Source organism: Anolis sagrei, chromosome 1, assembly GCF_037176765.1.
Source record: "Anolis sagrei isolate rAnoSag1 chromosome 1, rAnoSag1.mat, whole genome shotgun sequence".
Lineage (NCBI taxonomy): Eukaryota > Metazoa > Chordata > Lepidosauria > Squamata > Dactyloidae > Anolis > Anolis sagrei.
Genome location: NC_090021.1, coordinates 123,459,782 through 123,477,115, shown reverse-complemented (window position 1 = coordinate 123,477,115; position 17,334 = coordinate 123,459,782). Strand labels below are relative to the sequence as shown.

Sequence of the window (17,334 nt, the reverse complement as noted above, 5' to 3'; positions counted from 1 at the left end):
TAGAAGGACTTTTTCTTAATTGTCTTCTCCATGGATCTGAATACAAATGAATTTCTGTGCTGTAGCTGTTAGGATTAAACTGCCTTCTTGAAGATTTAAAGCTACCGCCAAGAAGAAAGATGAAGTCCATTTAAACTGTAATTACAGGCTTTTGCTGACAGTGCTTTCTTTCTCTTGTCCTTAGGGACGGGCCAGACCAAAATTCACCTCAGCTGGGAGTGTTCAGTGGGAATACAGCTCTTGAGACAGCTTATAGCTCAAGCAATCAAGTCCTTCTCAAGTTTCACAGCGATTTCTCCACTGGAGGGTTCTTTGTTCTCAATTTTCACGGTCAGTTTCTCCCTTTCTCATCTTACAAATCATGTGTGTGAGAGAAAGATTTAGGGAGGAAGCATGTGGAGCTTTAAAAGGGTCTTTTCTGCCTGCTGATGTTAAAATAAATTAGATTGGCTTAATTGGCATGATATTTTCATTTAATAAAACCCCTAGAGTATCCGTCTTTATTATCTGCCGCAAAATTAGTGTTAAATATTTAATACTGTCTTTCTTGGTTTTTAATATTTTAATGGAAAAACTCTGGCCCACTTAACCCAGGCCAAGCTCTCTTCAGCAAGTCTTAAGGACTTCATCTTCTCCAATTTTTTTCAGTAGTTCAGCCATGGGACATTTTCTCTGTTGGAGCTTTTGATCAATCTACAGATGCAGAATTAGAAATGAGAAACCTAGAAAGAGAAAGGTTAAGTGTCATGGGATTTTTGAAAATGACAGCATATGTTTATTTTGGGTTTTTAAAATAATAGTCTGTATTCAAGGTAAAAGAAACCATTTTCATTCTAAGAAAAGTTGCAAAATACTTGTAAGGTAAGAAAAGCGAGAGATCAGTGAACAATGGTGGATGGCTGCTTCAATGGGAATGGAATAGTGAATTCACTTTGGGTTTTAGCTAATGCTAACTTTATCGTAGGTTCAGTACCTTAGATAGTTGTATTAAATTTTGTCTATAAAACCAGAATGGATTTATTGCTTCACTGGTATCACTCATTCATACATACACATACCCAGTATAGGAACATATGTAAACCCTTAACAAAGTATAATTCTGGAGTGCTTTAAGCATCCCCCCCCCCCCCCACACACACACACAAAGTATGCACTCTTAGCAAGTTTAAAGATTACAATAGTGGAGTGAGATTACAAAATTGAAAGAAACTTCAAGCTGGGCTTGCAACACTGTGCTTTAATAATGTGACCAGTACATTACTATACAGGGATGATTATCTGAAGACCTTACATAAATTATTATTACAGATGGAATTTGTAACTCTGGTTCAATTATTACCATGACATTTCTTTTTCAAATAATGTACTTACGTAGCTACTATTAGCTGTTAAAGAGCATACATTTTGCAGGGTCTCTCTCTCTATATGTGTGTGTGTAGATTGTTCATATCACATACACACACACACACACACACACACACACACATATATATATATATATATATATATATATATATATATACGATAACCCATAAACAGTATGACAGCACAGTATTGTATTGCTATTGCCCACCATTGCCACACTCACTGCAGCTAATTAGCTGTTCCATTACTGTGGCCAAATAGAATAGTCTCAGCAGCTCCCATTCTGCAACCGTGCCTGTGTTCCTGGTTGGGAAGTGTTATGTTTAATCAGCAGAATGCAAGGAATAGAATTAGAATTAGCTATTTCCTGGCTTGTTGGTGCCATTCAACTGGGACACCAGAGTAGAGCTCAGGATCACACCAAGTGAGATGGACAGTTTCATTGTTAAGCTTTTTTTGTGTCTGAACAAGGTACAGTAAATAGATCTGGCTATAGGGAGCTCATAGCCCCCCTTTTGCAACAGCTCCAGTGCCGGCCATGATGTACAAAGACCTATATGGCTCAGCTCCAGGCCTAACCAGCCAATTTTAATCACGAATATGTTAAATCACATCTTGTGTCCACTATATTTTAACAATTGCTCTGAGTATTTATATATATTGTAAAAATATGTTTTTATATGTGTATTTTATATAATTGTTATGTGTTTTAGCTATGTTGTAACCCGCCACAAGCTATGAGGAGAGGCTGATAAGGCATAAACGTATTATTATTGTTATTGTTATTGTTATTAGACTGATTGCATCTCCTTATTCAAACCTGCCCAGGCTCTGAGATCCTCAGGAGAAGCCCTTCTCTTGGCCCAACCTCCATCACAAGCTTGGTTAGTGGGAACAAGAGAGTGGGCTTTCTGTCTCGGTGGCTACTCCTCAACTCCAAAACTCCTTTCTTTCCAGGGAAACCTGAATGTAGACCAAAACACCTGGGCACCCACAGTTTGAGAACCACTGTTTTAAAGGCTTTTAAAGATAAACATTTTAAAGAAGAAAGTTGGGGGATACTGTAGGATCTTTAATTATTTTAACTGTTAGCAATTATATCAATTGGGAGTATAAATTCATATAATTAGTTAACTATGACTTTTTTCTTCTACTTTGTCCATCTTGGAACTAATGTCACAACCCCAACTGCTAACTTATAATGAAGCTAGTATTCAAGCAAGTTCTAATGCAGTTTTTACTTACTTTTCTAGCATATCAGCTTCAGAAGTGCCAGCCTCCACCAGCAGTTCCAGAAGCTGACCGCCTTACAGAAGATGATGATTTTGAAATAGGTGATTATGAAAATATGCAACAATGTAAATTGTATTTATATCTTCTTTTTAGAAAAGTGATACAGAAAGAAATTCACTGCTTGCAGAAATGAGCAGCTGAATTAAATTGACTTTGACAGCCTTGACCACATTTATTTAAAGTAGTGTCTTACTCAATGCTTACTTTTGTAAACCAAAGACACTTCCTAATGATGCCTAAAGATATATCTTCACGATTTACTTTCCTTCTATACAGTCATTTACAATAAGTCATGAAAAATCTGTTACATACTTCCCAATATGGAAACCAAATGGTAGCTGGACACATGTTAGTTACATTCAAAGGCATTAGTTTCAAGAAAGTTTCCAAAATTATGTTACCTTTCATTGTTGAATGACAACTTTAATCACCTCTTTCCATTGATACTGCTATCTCGAAATTCTAGCCATTTTAGTCCAACAGCAACAAAGTAGTAAGATTGCTGGATTTAGCCTATAAAGCCCTAAACAGTTCCAGCCCAATTTACCTGTCAGAATATATCTCTTGTTACACACCATCAAGATCATCCAAGGAAGCCTTGCTCTTGGTCCCAGCGCCATCGCAATCGTGTTTGGTGGGAACGAGAGACAGGGCCTTCTCCATGGTGGTCCCTTGGCTGTGGAACTCCCTCCCTAATGAGATCAGATCTGCCCCCTCCCTCCTGACCATCAGGAAGATATTCAAATCCTGGCTATGGGATCAAGCGCTTGAATAATAGACTGATTTGCTGGGGAAGATATGGACTGATTAGGATGGTGATTTGATCTGGTGAACTGTTTTTAATGTATATTTATAAATGTTTTTAATTTTGCTAAGTGTATTGTATGTTATGTTTTATATGGTGTCGGCATTGAATAGTGCCTGTTGGTAGCCATCCTGAGTCCTTCTTCAGAGGTGAGAAGGACGGGATATAAATGTTACACACACACACACATACACACACAAGACACCTCAGTGTTAATTGAGATCATTTCACTGCAAGTTACAATTTTAAGCACATGTTCAAAAGTTGAGATGGATAGATTTTAGTCTTAATCTAACATATCCAAATTTAACGGGTTTACAGAAACTGAGGTGGGGGGCAAGGGGGAGAAGACTTTTAGAACCTTAAAAATGGCCAAAATGGAAAAAATAACTGCTTTATGTATAGCACATACATTTAACAGTAAATATAAGAGTGTTGGCTGTTCTCTCCCTTCCAATTGACTCTGGCTTATGGTGACCTTAGGCCCATTCACACTAATGTTGCTCTTAATGACCATGGATCCATCCTGTAAAAACCTAGCATTTGTAGTTTAGCGAGAGATTAGAGAAGCTCTCTGGCTGAGAAGTCTAAATGCCACTCCTTAAACTGCCAAATGCAGGTTTTCACAGGAAGGGCCCATCTAGACGGACCATATAACCAGCATGGGGGTTGAATGGACTCTGTGGTGTCCACATGACACATTCCCAAAGCACAAGAGTTTCCCCACACTTTCAACCCATGTTGAAAGTTCGGCCACGTCTGAGACAGAACTGATCACCACGGTTAACACAGCCATCCTGCCTTCCCGGACTCCGTGGTCTGGGGACAAGGGAGGTCCCTTACCTTCATTGCCTTGTTGCAATTCTGGAAATTGCAACAAGTTCAAAAGTGCCCCTGGTTGGTACTTATCGCCTTCACATTTGCATAAACTCCAGTGCAACTCATAGTTGGAAAGAAAGCAGGGGATTATCGCCCTGCTTTCCCCCTGTCCTAAGTTGAGCAGCCACCTTTCCTTACATTGGCAAGGTTACTTATGACCAGGCACACTTTGGAGCTTCATGGACGCACCATGGTGGTGACAAGAAGTAAAGCTGGCTCTCCAGTGGGGCTGTATGGACTTCCTAGGACTGATCCAGAGCACTCTACTCAGGATTAGCCCTAGAAGTGGAGAAATGATGCTATGATTGTCTAATGTGAATGACTTCCTTCTCATATAATTTTCTTTATTTAGATGAGGTTGGCATTTTTCTTAGGCTAAGTGATTTCCCTAAAGTCATCCAGTAAGTTTCCCAGCAAAGTTTCAAGCCCTGTTCTTCCAGAGTTCTGCTCATCAATTTGTTTCCAAAGCTAAAATCTTCCCAGAGATCCTGTTGTGAGAGAGGAAATAAGCAATCATAAATTTATGAGCAAATATAAATTCACATATAACTAATATTGTATATTATTCCAGGGGACTTTGCCAAGTATAAGTGTCATCCTGGATATACTCTGGTTGGAAATGACATGATGTTCTGTAAGCTAAAAGCACAGCTCCAATTTGAGGGGTCGCCTCCCTTTTGTGAAGGTATGTATCCAGTATTGTTGAAACTATGATTTCATTTTCATTTCTTGTAGGTTAGTTGTAAGAATTGTTATTAAGCAAACAAGCGATAACTATGAGGAATCAAGACAAATATTGAAATGTGCTCTCTGAAAAACATCAATCGTTTAAAAAGTCTAGAAACTGAACTATATAATACTGCATATAATTTTGTATAAATCAACTTCATGTATAATTCAAAGACAAATTTGGGAGACAAAATTATGACTCATGAATACACCACTACCATTTCCCTGTCCAAGCATTCAAAAAGTCCAGAAGCAGCACTATGATGAAAGGGTAGTGAGGATCAGTGCTTTCTTTAGTTTCTCCCCAAACAGACTAAACACTCACCTTTTACTACTCATAGGACAGTTTCTTTATTGGTAAAAATTAAAGTACAGTACAGGCAGTCCCCAAGTTACAAACATCCAACTTACAAACAACTCATAGTTACAAATAGAAGTGAGACAACAGGAAGTGAGAGAAATCTACCCCTGGAAAGGAAAATCCAGTCCTGAAAGAGTTATCATGCAGGGAAGGTGTCTCCTCTGAAGTTTTCTCACCAATCCTTGTTTCCACAATAAGCCACATTTTTCAAAATCCAGTTTCACAGGGGCAGAATGTGAAGTGAAATCTTCTGCACAGTAGCACAGGCAGCAAAACAGACACTACAGGGATGTTAATGCTTCCCTATGCTATCCAAAGATAAAAAATATATATTTTTGGCTGGAGTTACACCTCAAAATGTATCTGCTCTGACTTACAAACAAACTCAATTCAAGAACAAACCCACAGAACCTATCTCGGTTGTAACTTGGTTGTTTCATGTAGTCATGTTGACCCAGGTTCTGGGGGTTGATTTTTCTCCTAAAATTATGTATTTTATAGGATATTCAGGGTATGTGTATGCACATCCTTTTACTTCAGAAATAATAGATTGCATAGTGTTTTGTCAAAAATAGGTTTCTGTAAAGAGATTTATTTTATAAAGGAAGATACGGTTTTGTTTCTAAAGGACTAGAGAATGTTCAAACAAAAATAAAACTTAAAAACTTTAGGAAACAAAATTATTTCATGACTCCTATCACTCTTTGCCAAGATATTAAATAAAACAGGAGGACCTACTTTCAGTAAAACAGAAAGCAGAAAATTAGACAATGCTTAACCGCCGTTGCAACAGGCCCTGCAACACTGTTGCATAGAAACTTTGATCTTATTCCACAAGGATCAGAAAGCTTAATACATATAACTTGCATGCACTAAAATGGGAAAAACAATAACTTTGCAATGTATCGTTTGTTGTGGTGTATCTTCTGACCCCAATGTCAAAAAATGTATTGCTGGCTATAAAAAATGTTTCATGTACAAAAGACCATTGAAGCATGAGATCAAGTGGTTTCCAGACAACCATCCCAAAACAGTAAATGTATATTACTATAAAATATCTCCTTGTGTGGTATGTTTTGACACCAAAATGCCCAAAAGCAGAAAAGTAAAACTTTCTTCAAAAGGGCCAGCATACTAAAACAAAACAAAACAAAACAAACAAACACAAGAGCTCATGTTTTACTCTGTTATGACCAGGATGGACCACTAAAAGACAGCTTAGGACATGTTTTTTGTCCCAAATTATGGCTCACAAAAAATACCCCAGTGGCAAAAGAGAAATAGATTTGCTGGAACATTTCTTTATCACAGTCAATTTTTATTTGGTCATATTGAGTTATGTATTGGGGGGCTGTATTTTGCAAATTCACAATTTCCCGGCTGTGCAGGTGGCAATGTTATACAATGTCCTAAATTATATATCTACTTCTGTACATGTATTGAAAGGAAATTGTCTATCTCAGGTAGAAAATATCCCTTTGTAGGGCATGAAGGTTAACTCTGAAAGGACAAAATTATTATAATTTCAGAATAAACACCAGAGAGAGCCAAACACTGATATCATCACACATTGTACAAATGTTAAAACAAATGTACTTGGAGAGTAAATAGATAATATGAAATAATTCCAGCTGTCTTAGCAAAGGCAGGTTTCCTTTGTTTTGTAGTATTTGCACTCTCAGTAAGAGGTACCAGCAAAATATCAGAGCAACGATTTGGCAGAACACCGTTGCATTATGGATTTAAGTGAAGGGCAAAACAAGTTTTGATTTCAGAGCAAACATTAAAAAGTGGAGACAAACATCAAGTTCTAATGGCTTTGGTTTGTGTGTACCTGTTAGTTCTCTATACAAACCAAACTACTCATTTCCTGTTTTTAAACTGGGTGACAGTCTAAGTACACCATAGGCATAGAACTCTTGCTGAAATCTCTTGCTAAAAATTCTACGTTGCGACAGTGGGGTATGGAAGGTTCAGGCTTGAAGGATCACTTTTTGGATTTTACTCAGACTATGGAAAGTTGGAGATGTGTGTGTGTTTTGAAAGAAAGAAAAAAAGAAAGAAAGGTTATTTACACAACAAAAAGGATGCTTTGATAAATGAACCACCGTTTTCAAGTGTATTCATTTGCAAGAACACTACTGATCCATTCTTCATGTATGAGATTTCTGAATATGTGTGGGTTCCATACCTTTCATTGAAGGGAGTACAAATGCCATTTGGACACATCGCAGTCATCAACAGTGCAGATTTGCATCTGCATTTATTTATTTACCGTACTAATATCCCATTCTTCTCAACCCCGAAAGGGGACTCAGGGCGGCCTTACAAAGGCAATAATTCATTGCAGCATATGCACATATCATCAATAAATAAACAACACTTTAAAACACTAAAAGTATTGTTTATTAAAATCTCTGGGTACAGCTAATGTAGATTTTATCCAGTTGTATAAATGCACCCACCTATAATAAACATGGGGTTGTCTCGAAGAAATACCAAAATAAGAAGGCCATTTTAATGAGCTATTAGTATTGATTTCTTGTTCAGCTTAAGAAAGCATCCCTTGTTTCACCCACATAACATCTGCACCTTGTTAGTGAAATGCTGTTTCTTCCATGTCAACAAAGGTACTTTCAAATACAGTTATGGCACTATCAGAGTTGATGGCTTAGGAGGCCAGTTTGGAGCCTGGATATGATTCATAGAGATTATTTTGTGTTTTTTTCTTATCTGGTTTTCTCTTGGAAATCCCATTCATTTTCTTCTCAATTATATGCAGAGGTTTTGTGTGTGTGCTAATTGTGGCAGCTTTCTTTAGTTAAATAAAGTTTTCTGCCCTCGCCTTTACACCTGATGGTGAAACCAACTTAACCACTATATCCTTTTGGACTAAACATGAGATCCCAGTGGAAGACAGGGCTGCCAATCACTTTGAAGTATTTGAAGTATTATTCAAAGTCTTCTCATCTTTTTAAATAAAAATGCTTTCAAAATATAGTTACATAGAATTTTAAATGATAGTTGCTATATGTCTATGTGCCTTCTTCAACATGTATATTTCTACTTCAGCCATGGCATATACATGAAACATTTTCCTCAACAATAATGGCTAAATGCAAACACTAAATGCAAACCTCAAGAAGAAACCTAGGGCCCTTCCACACAGGTCTATATCCCAGAATATAAAGGCAGAAAATCCCATAGTATCTGCTTCGAACTGGATTATCTGAGTCCAAACTCAGATAATGTGGGATTTTCTGCCTTGATATTCTTGGATATAGGACTGTGTGGAAGGGCCCTTATGAAGATTATTGAGTTTTATAAAGGAGAAACTACTAATTGCCCTTCCCTTTCTATCTCTACATAAATATCTCTCTCTCTCTCACACACACACACACACACACACGTATCACTTAACCTGTGTCTTAGGCTTAATTTATACTGGCATATTTGTATCTACACTGCTATATAATCCAGTTCAAATCAGATAATCTGGGATCAGATACTGGCTTATATGGCAGCATGGAAGGGGTCTCAGACCAAATCTTGGTGTCTGGACTTGTTTGTAGAAAAATTGCATAATGATGAATTACTTCCTAGATTTTCCCACTTTTTATCTGTGAATCAGTTTATCATGATGGCACCAACCAATTTTAAAGTCTCATTTTAAAATGTTAATTTATTCACCAGTACTTCACTGGAAAATATTTTAAGCACAGAAACTTAAGCAGGATATTCACCTTAAGCAGACATGGATAATCACATAATTGTAAAGATATTTCTACATTGAGGATGTGCTTCAAATGCATGCTTGATATGATTATAATATCTGGTTTATAAACCTATCTACTGATTTATACACCCATTTTATACATAAAACTGCACACTGGTTGATTGCACTTCAACAAGATATAAATGCCAGAACTGGATTGAAAGTCTTCTTCTATATATCGGGAAAAAAATTAAAAGCAGAAATATATTAAAGTATGCAAGTTTTTTTTATTTCTCCCATCTCACGTTATTTTCTTTTTATATATATATAGCACAATGCCCTGCAAATGAAGTCCGTTCAGATTCATCCGGAATAATTCTTAGTCCTGGTTATCCGGGAAACTATCCTAATTCACAAACTTGCTCCTGGACTCTGAAAGTTGAACCAAATTACAACATCTCTGTGTTTGTGGAAACATTCCAAAGTGAAAAACAGTTTGATGAGCTGGAAGTATTTGATGGTAAGAATTATATGGATTTGTTTTTGAAAAATGTATCTACTAAGGTAGAAAGTCCATGGAAAATATACAATAATGGCAAAAGTTTTCAGTAAGACACCTCACTATAAACCTTTGTTTTCTTATTTGTTTTCTTTGAAGGAACATTAACTTTTGAGGGCTTCCATGTTTTGTCTAGAGTTCTGTAGGTTTATGTTTAACATATCAGTGAAAACTGAATTTATTCTATCTGTAATAAGAACCAAACATGGCTTGTCTGAAGTGATGAGCCACTGGGAAGAAGGGAAGGCAGAGTAGGTGTGGGTGCAACAATCTGAATCTTTTCCATTAGTGGAGTGTTGGATGTTATTGATACTTTTTGCATTCAGTTTTTCTCCAAATTTAATTTAAAAATAGCTCAAATTCAGAAACTTTTTTACAAAGTAATCAAATATTTTAAAATATTTATTTATGATCTCTTTGGCCATTGGTGTTTTTCCCTCCACTATTTTATGTTTGCTTACTTTCAGGGGGTATTGCAACATGAGTTGCAGTTTTCAACATTCATGCTTTTTACTTGTTCCTAACAGCTAGTATTTGTTAAATTAAGAAAATAAAGTCTTGCAAGCCCTTGTGAATGAAGCATGTGAGAAAGTGCAAAATGCCAGCTTGACATATTTTTTCTAACTGGGTCGGTTTAGTGTATTCTGGACTCCTGGGACATCCGTAGGGAGACCAAGGTGCTTGTTTATAAGGACATTGTCCTCCAAACCCTGCTAGATGTCTGAGAAATGTGGACTGTCTACAGACATCACACATAACTTCTGGAATGATTCCATCAGCGCTCCCTCCGAAAACTCCTGTAAATCTCTTGGGAAGACAGGCAGACAAATGTCACCGTGCTGGAAGAAGCAAAGACCACCAGCATTGACACGATGCTCCTCCTCCATCAACTCTGCTGGACTGGCCACATTATCCGAATGCCTGATCACTCTCTATAAAAGCAGTTACTATACTCCCAACTCAAGAACAGGAAACGTAATGTTGGTGGACATGAAAAGAGATTGAAAGATGGGCTTAAAGCTAACCTAAAAACTGTGGCATAGACACTGAAAATTGGGAAGCCTTGGCCCTTGAGTGCTCTAACTGGAGGTCTAACTAGCAGTGCAGCAGAATTCAAAGAGGAACGAATGGAGGGCAAAAGGGAGAAACATGCCAAAAGGAAGGCACGCCAAGCCAACCCTGACCGTGGGCCCTTCCACCTGGAGACCGATGTCCTCACTGTGGTAGAACACGCAGATCAAGAATAGGGCTCCACAGCTACTTACGGATACGTTATTCAGATCACCAAGACACCACATCTGGAGGACCATCATCTTCAAGCTATAAGAGATTGCCTAAGTGAAATACTTCCTTGTAGTGTCTCCTTACCATGACTGAGGTGGTAGCATGTTCCTTCAGTATAGTTCAATATAGTTCAATATCTGTTAACAGTAGAAACTCACAAATATAACTCAATCAATTTAAAATAATTGGGATAAGTTTTAATATTTTTGTCATTATTTTTTGTACGTTTTCTGAAGGACCTTCTGGACAAAGTCCTCTTTTGGTTGCTTTAAGTGGAAATCACACTGGACAACTGAACTACACAAGCAAATCCAATCAGCTCTATCTTCGTTGGTCAACTGACCATGCAACCAGTAAGAAAGGGTTCAAGATACGTTATTCAGGTCAGTAGTCACCATTTATTGAAATGTAATAATTGTTCTTTCTAAAGGTACCTTGTATTTCTAGATAACATATCTATGAAGTATGTCTACTGATCACATGGAGATCTTTAGTGTTAATTATTACATTGAGAAACCTTTTTGGCTTGATGCTTACATTTATATGGATATATAAGCTAATCACCATACATTGTTTTCTCAGTAAACTAAAAGATTATTGATTCCATGTAGATTGCATACAAACTTAACATAATGTTATTTAATCAGCTGAGAGCAAAATACTTGCACATTTGACAAAATTATGGCAAACAATCTAAAGTCTTAATATGTGTTCACATATGCAGTTTTGCCCTGGTAACAGTGGAGACTTTTTTAGCTCCTCCCCTGAGGATCATGGAACATTATACATCTCCATCAAGTTATCTTCACTCATTTGGCCACACTATAGTGCCTGGCCAAGGCCAACCATTGAAATTCATTGTGAGAGTAAGATCTACCTGCTAATTCAAGCCTGTAACTAACATACTATTGTGGTTTCCTGTCATGGGTTTCCTCCCAAAGGTTGGTCTATGATAGTGAAGCAGCCTAGGCATGGTTTGACATTGTAAGCTGTCTTCTGTGTATGAAAAATTAAAGGCATAACAAACAGAATGACCCCAAAGGTTAGGTGGTAGATATATAGCGAACCAATGAAAATTTGTATATGATTTACTGAATAATTTTTCCCATTTGGAAAAAACAGAAATTTTAAGAAAATATATTGTTTTGAATATTGAGAATTTAGACTGGAGATGTACTTCCCAGGATTTTTATCTTGGGAAGATAAACTACACAGAGTTTGTAGCATACAGATGCATTCGTCCAGCACATGAGGAGGGCATCTTTTAAAGAACAGCTCAGAGTATACTTTCTCTGGTTTTACTAACAGAATATCATGAAAGGCTGCATAGTTCTCTCTACATCTGATGCAGGAGAGACATCCAGCATGAGAAAGGAATAACAGCAAGTGGCAGAGTAAGCAATTGGGCCTGAATCTTAATGAGGAAAAGCAACAGCATGAAAAATGGGAAAGAAACTGGGTCTCAAAAAGGCTATTGATGCTATGGCAGCTGTGACTGAGCCAGCAGGCTTCTCCTCAACTATCAGCCTATTGTAATGATTTACTGCCTCCCTCCTCCCCTCACTGTTCCTCCAACCATGACTTTGCGCAAGGTTTGGCAAATAGCAAATGTCCAGAATGCTTTGTAAAGTTTACTAAAGTTTTGTTCTGTGATGGTTTCTAAAATGGAATGTATTGTAGAAAAATAATCTATTTCATACCTGCAAAATATTCAAGCTTATTTGTGGGCTTCAACATTGCAACATTTAAGAGAGAGAAAAGGTGTGTCTGGGTTTATCTATATTCCAGTTTATAAAACTGCCTTACATCAAGTCTAATCATTGTCTAACTTTATGTTGTTTGCAATAACTGGCAAATGCTTTCTGGGGTTTCAGGGTTGTTCTTTCCCATTGCACAGAGCTACTGGGAAGATTCATTGCTCTGTAGTACAAAACCTACTTTGCATTTGTGCTTTCAGGTCCCATTCTCAACACTTCCAATGTTGGCAATGCTAGGAATGGAATCTTAAAGCATGAATGCAAAGTTGGTTTTCTATTACAGAGCTAGGGATCTTTCCAGTAGATTTATGTAGTGCTGTCCTCTGCTTTCTTTCTTTTTCTATAAGATACATGTCAAGACCCAGAAGCCTCAGTAAAGCCAAACACAGAGTAAACGGTCCAAACACAGGTTTATTGGTTACAAAAGAGTCTTAGAAGCACTTAAGATCAGTGCTTCAGGTTCAGTCAACAAGTTGACATCAAAAACAAGGTGATATGTTGTTGTTCATTCGTTCAGTCGTCTCCGACTCTTTGTGACCTCATGGACCAGCCCACGCCAGAGCTTCCTGTCGGCCGTCACCACCCCCAGCTCCTTCAAGGTCAGTCCAGTCACTTCAAGGATGCCATCCATCCATCTTGCCCTTGGTCGGCCCCTCTTCCTTTTACCTTCTACTTTCCCCAGCATAATTGTCTTCTCTAGGCTTTGCTGTCTCCTCATGATGTGGCCAAAGTATTTCAACTTTGTCTCTAGTATCCTTCCCTCCAATGAGCAGTCGGGCTTTATTTCCTGGAGGATGGACTGGTTGGATCTTCTCGCAGTCCAAGGCACTCTCAGAACTTTCCTCCAACACCACAGCTCAAAAGCATCTATCTTCCTTCGCTCAGCCTTCCCTAAGGTCCAGCTCTCACATCCGTAGGTTACTACAGGAAATACCATGGCTTTGACTATGCGGATCTTTGTTGCCAGTGTGATGTCTCTGCTCTTTACTATTTTATTGAGATTGGACATTGCTCTCCTCCCAAGAAGTAAGCGTCTTCTGATTTCCTGGCCACAGTCTGTATCTGTAGTAATCTTTGCACCTAGAAATACAAAGTCTGTTATGGCCTCCACATTTTCTCCCTCTATTTTCCAGTTGTCAATCATTCTTGTTGCCATAATCTTGGTTTTTTGATGTTTAGCTGCAACCCGGCTTTTGCGCTTTCTTCTTTCACCTTGATTAGAAGGCTGCTCAGCTTCTCCTCGCTTTCGGCCATCAGAGTTGTGTCATCTGCATATCTGAGGTTGTTAATGTTTCTTCCAGCAATTTTGCACCCCAGCCTTGCATTCATCAAGCCCCGCACATCGCATGATGTGTTCTGCATACAAGTGAAAAAGGTTGGGTGAGAGTATGCAGCCTTGCCGTACGCCTTTCCTAATCTTGAACCAGTCTGTTGTTCCGTGGTCAGTTCTGACTGTTGCTACTTGGTCCTTGTACAGATTCCTCAGGAGAGAGACAAGGTGGCTTGGTATGCCCATGATATACACAACTGAAATATAACCCGCATTAGCCTGGCATTTAATCCGGTACAACACAAAAATATAGCAATCTGCTTTAAACTTACACAGTTCAAAAGGCACAGTTCAAGAAGCAAAAACAGAGTAAAAAAACGTTCCTTAGTCAAAGCACGAGGTAGACAAATTGCTCAAATCCAAATTGTTCAAACCAGTCTGGAGTCAAGCCACAGAGTAGAGGTAAACACAGGAACACAGGAATCTTTAGTCCAAGGACCCAAGCTCGAAAGTTGGCAGCAGCAAAGATTCACATCCCAAAGGAGACATTTTGCCTTCTGCAAAGAGCCATACAAGCAAAACCCATTTTTATCCTAAAGTTCCTCATCAGAGGATGATGAGCTCCCCACCCTTTCATCATCGCTCTCAGCTGCTTCCATCCCCGCAGCTGAACCTGAGCGCCCATCCCTCGCCAGCGTCTGTCAAGACTTAGATCTTGCCAAGTGCTTCCCAGTTGCCATTCCCCTGTAAACCTCTCAAATTCATCACTGGAGGTGAGTTGGTTGCAAATGTCCCTAATCTCCTGAACACGGGTCCAATCCAGCTAATCCTCCTCCCCCATATCACTCCCAGACCCATCACTCCTTTCAGACCCCATGAAGTCCTTGTCCTCTGTAGGAGCGCTAAGTATATCACGGATACGCTTCCTTTGAAGCTCTTTGTCGGACTCTTGTTTGCGAGTAGCCCGCTTGACTCCCCTGCTTTCTTCCCCATCCCCCATTTCACAGTCAGAGAAGCCCTCAAAAGTCTCAGAATCACTTGGAGCCATGATTATCTCTCTAATCCGCTTTCGCTGCTGCTCCTCTTCCAACACCTGCACAGCCCTCTTCTCCCTTCTACCAGTAGTAGTAATGTTACCATCATGCTGAACTACAACAATACAAGTGCAAAATTTGTACAGAATCCAGACCATAGTGTCAAAAAATATTCGTTCTCAAATTTCTGTCATTTGACCACCTACTCAGAACAAAGAGATAGACAGACAACGGATAAACTCTAAAGGTCACTTTTAAAAAACTACATGGTCACTTAAATCCAGGGTTGGTCCAGATCATTTCTGCTTCAAACATGGCCCAGATTCAGTTGATCTGTTTGCACATTCAGCCCCTGAGTAACAGCAGTAGCAAGGGCTGGACTGCTATTTTTATAGCTGTAGCAGCCAACAACGTACTTGGGATTGCCCCCTCCTTCTCTTTGATGATTCTGGTGCCTTTGTCGATGGCAGGAAAGGTATGTGGCAGTTGCCAGTAGCTCTTAGGAGCCCCACATCAACAGGAATCATGTGGCCCCAATCTACAGAGGACAGGAAAGGGGGATGACAGTTCCTGGCCATGTGGACGTTGAACCAGTTTGAATTAAAGCTAGTACAGGAGTCCACACTACCCCAGAGTGGCCAGGCTGCTTTGGAGAGTCACTGGTTTGACCCCAAGGGGTGACTTCTGGTTTGAATCAGGGTATAAGGCCAATGTAGACAAACTCTTTCTGAAGAAGTGCATCCAAAATGCTGAACAAGTGTAATCTCTCCATCTCTGCAGCAAGTCCACAGCCAGTCACCCTGACCTCAAAGGCAAACAAATCAATCTAGAATCTAGATTGTCCTCAGCCAGTTTATTTCTAAAAATCATGAACACATATTGCTGGTAATATATGAGCTAAAAATCCATAAGCCAAAGGGGCTAAGCATGGCTTTTTGCGATCAAATATAGAGAGCACTGATTTCCATCGCACTTCATTGAAACAAAATACATTCTGCTGATTTTTTAAGTTAATTTGCATAATTTACTTAGATCATGGTGTTTCTTGATGAAAATTTTATATTCTTTTCCCAAATGCCTGGTATAAATATATGAAGAATATATTTATGCCCAGAGGCTTTTTGAATAGAAATTATATTCCCTGAATATTTACTCTGGAGTGCATCCCACTGAGTTGAATGAAACTTATAAGCCAAATCAGTACATCTATAACTTCACCCAAAATGCACAATATTCTTTATAAAAGCTCATGTGCATAAGATGGAGTCATGGGAGGCTAAAGGAGATCTACCAGTTTGAATGACATGGTTTTGTCTGAAAATTTGTCTGTGCTACCCTTAATATTTGACACTTAGAGGCCAAGGAGATAAACAGGAGAGTTTTTTCAGTTTCCCTTAGGCTGTTCACAGTGTTTCTTTGACAGCTCCTTTGTATAGTTGGTGTCACTTTATTATACGGACAGTTACTATTTTCCCTAGAGAGGAAGGGAAATAATGGAGGGAGAAAATGAAAATGGCATTAAAGCTATGCCAAAATTGCCAGCTTAAAAACTGAAACTTTTAAGTCAAGTTTTGAATATCACATTCTGTTATAAAGAATTTCCCTAATTCTGGTATGAAAAATCTCCCTAGTTCTACCTTTCCAATATAAATCAATAAAAAATAAATACAAGTCTTGCATTTTGCTACAATTAGACTTTAATTCTAATTCCATGGGAGAACCTAATCATATGTGTAATTGCTTCTGTGTGTGTGGTTTTTGATAAAGGTCTATCAACAATGCAAGAATTATTAATGAGGCATGCATTTAACCAATGAAATGTTAACCAAAGAAGTTCAAGTTTTTCTTGTTCATGTGCTTTTTATCTTTTAGCTATTGAATAATTACAAGAACAGTTCACGAAATTTGATATGAGGTGTCGAACATTAATAAATTAAACAAATGAATTAGCCAATTGAGATTCATTGAAACAAACACTTCTGTAGGTTCGATGAGAATAAACTCCTGCCCACTTTCATTGGCCTTTAAGTTAGGGAAGACTGTAAAGTGGCTCATGACCCTGATGGCTTCAGCACATTCTCACAGCTTTGTTGGCATCAGGGAGAGACCACTGCAGATTTCTAAGCCCAAGATAAAAATGTAGACCTAAATAGGACTACTCAAGTTATGGCATAAAACTATTTATATCTGTTTCATTTCAGAAAACTACTCTGCATCTAAATATATACTTAAACTTTAGTTCAGCATGTCATTTCCAGTAAGATTTTAATGTCACTACCTTCT

The 17,334-nt window shown here is 38.4% G+C and overlaps 1 protein-coding gene across 2 annotated transcripts in view; it reads left to right on the top strand.

Moving 5' to 3' along the window:
- Positions 1 to 17,334, top strand: part of CSMD1 (CUB and Sushi multiple domains 1) — a 1,217,927-nt gene that overhangs the window by 1,106,195 nt on the left and 94,398 nt on the right. For both annotated transcript variants that reach the window (XM_067468320.1, XM_060788521.2), the window contains exons 44-48: positions 185 to 330; positions 2,619 to 2,699; positions 4,914 to 5,027; positions 9,479 to 9,667; positions 11,227 to 11,373. In XM_067468320.1, coding sequence (XP_067324421.1) covers positions 185 to 330; positions 2,619 to 2,699; positions 4,914 to 5,027; positions 9,479 to 9,667; positions 11,227 to 11,373 — 677 coding nt within the window. The remainder of the gene's footprint in view (positions 1 to 184; positions 331 to 2,618; positions 2,700 to 4,913; positions 5,028 to 9,478; positions 9,668 to 11,226; positions 11,374 to 17,334) is intronic.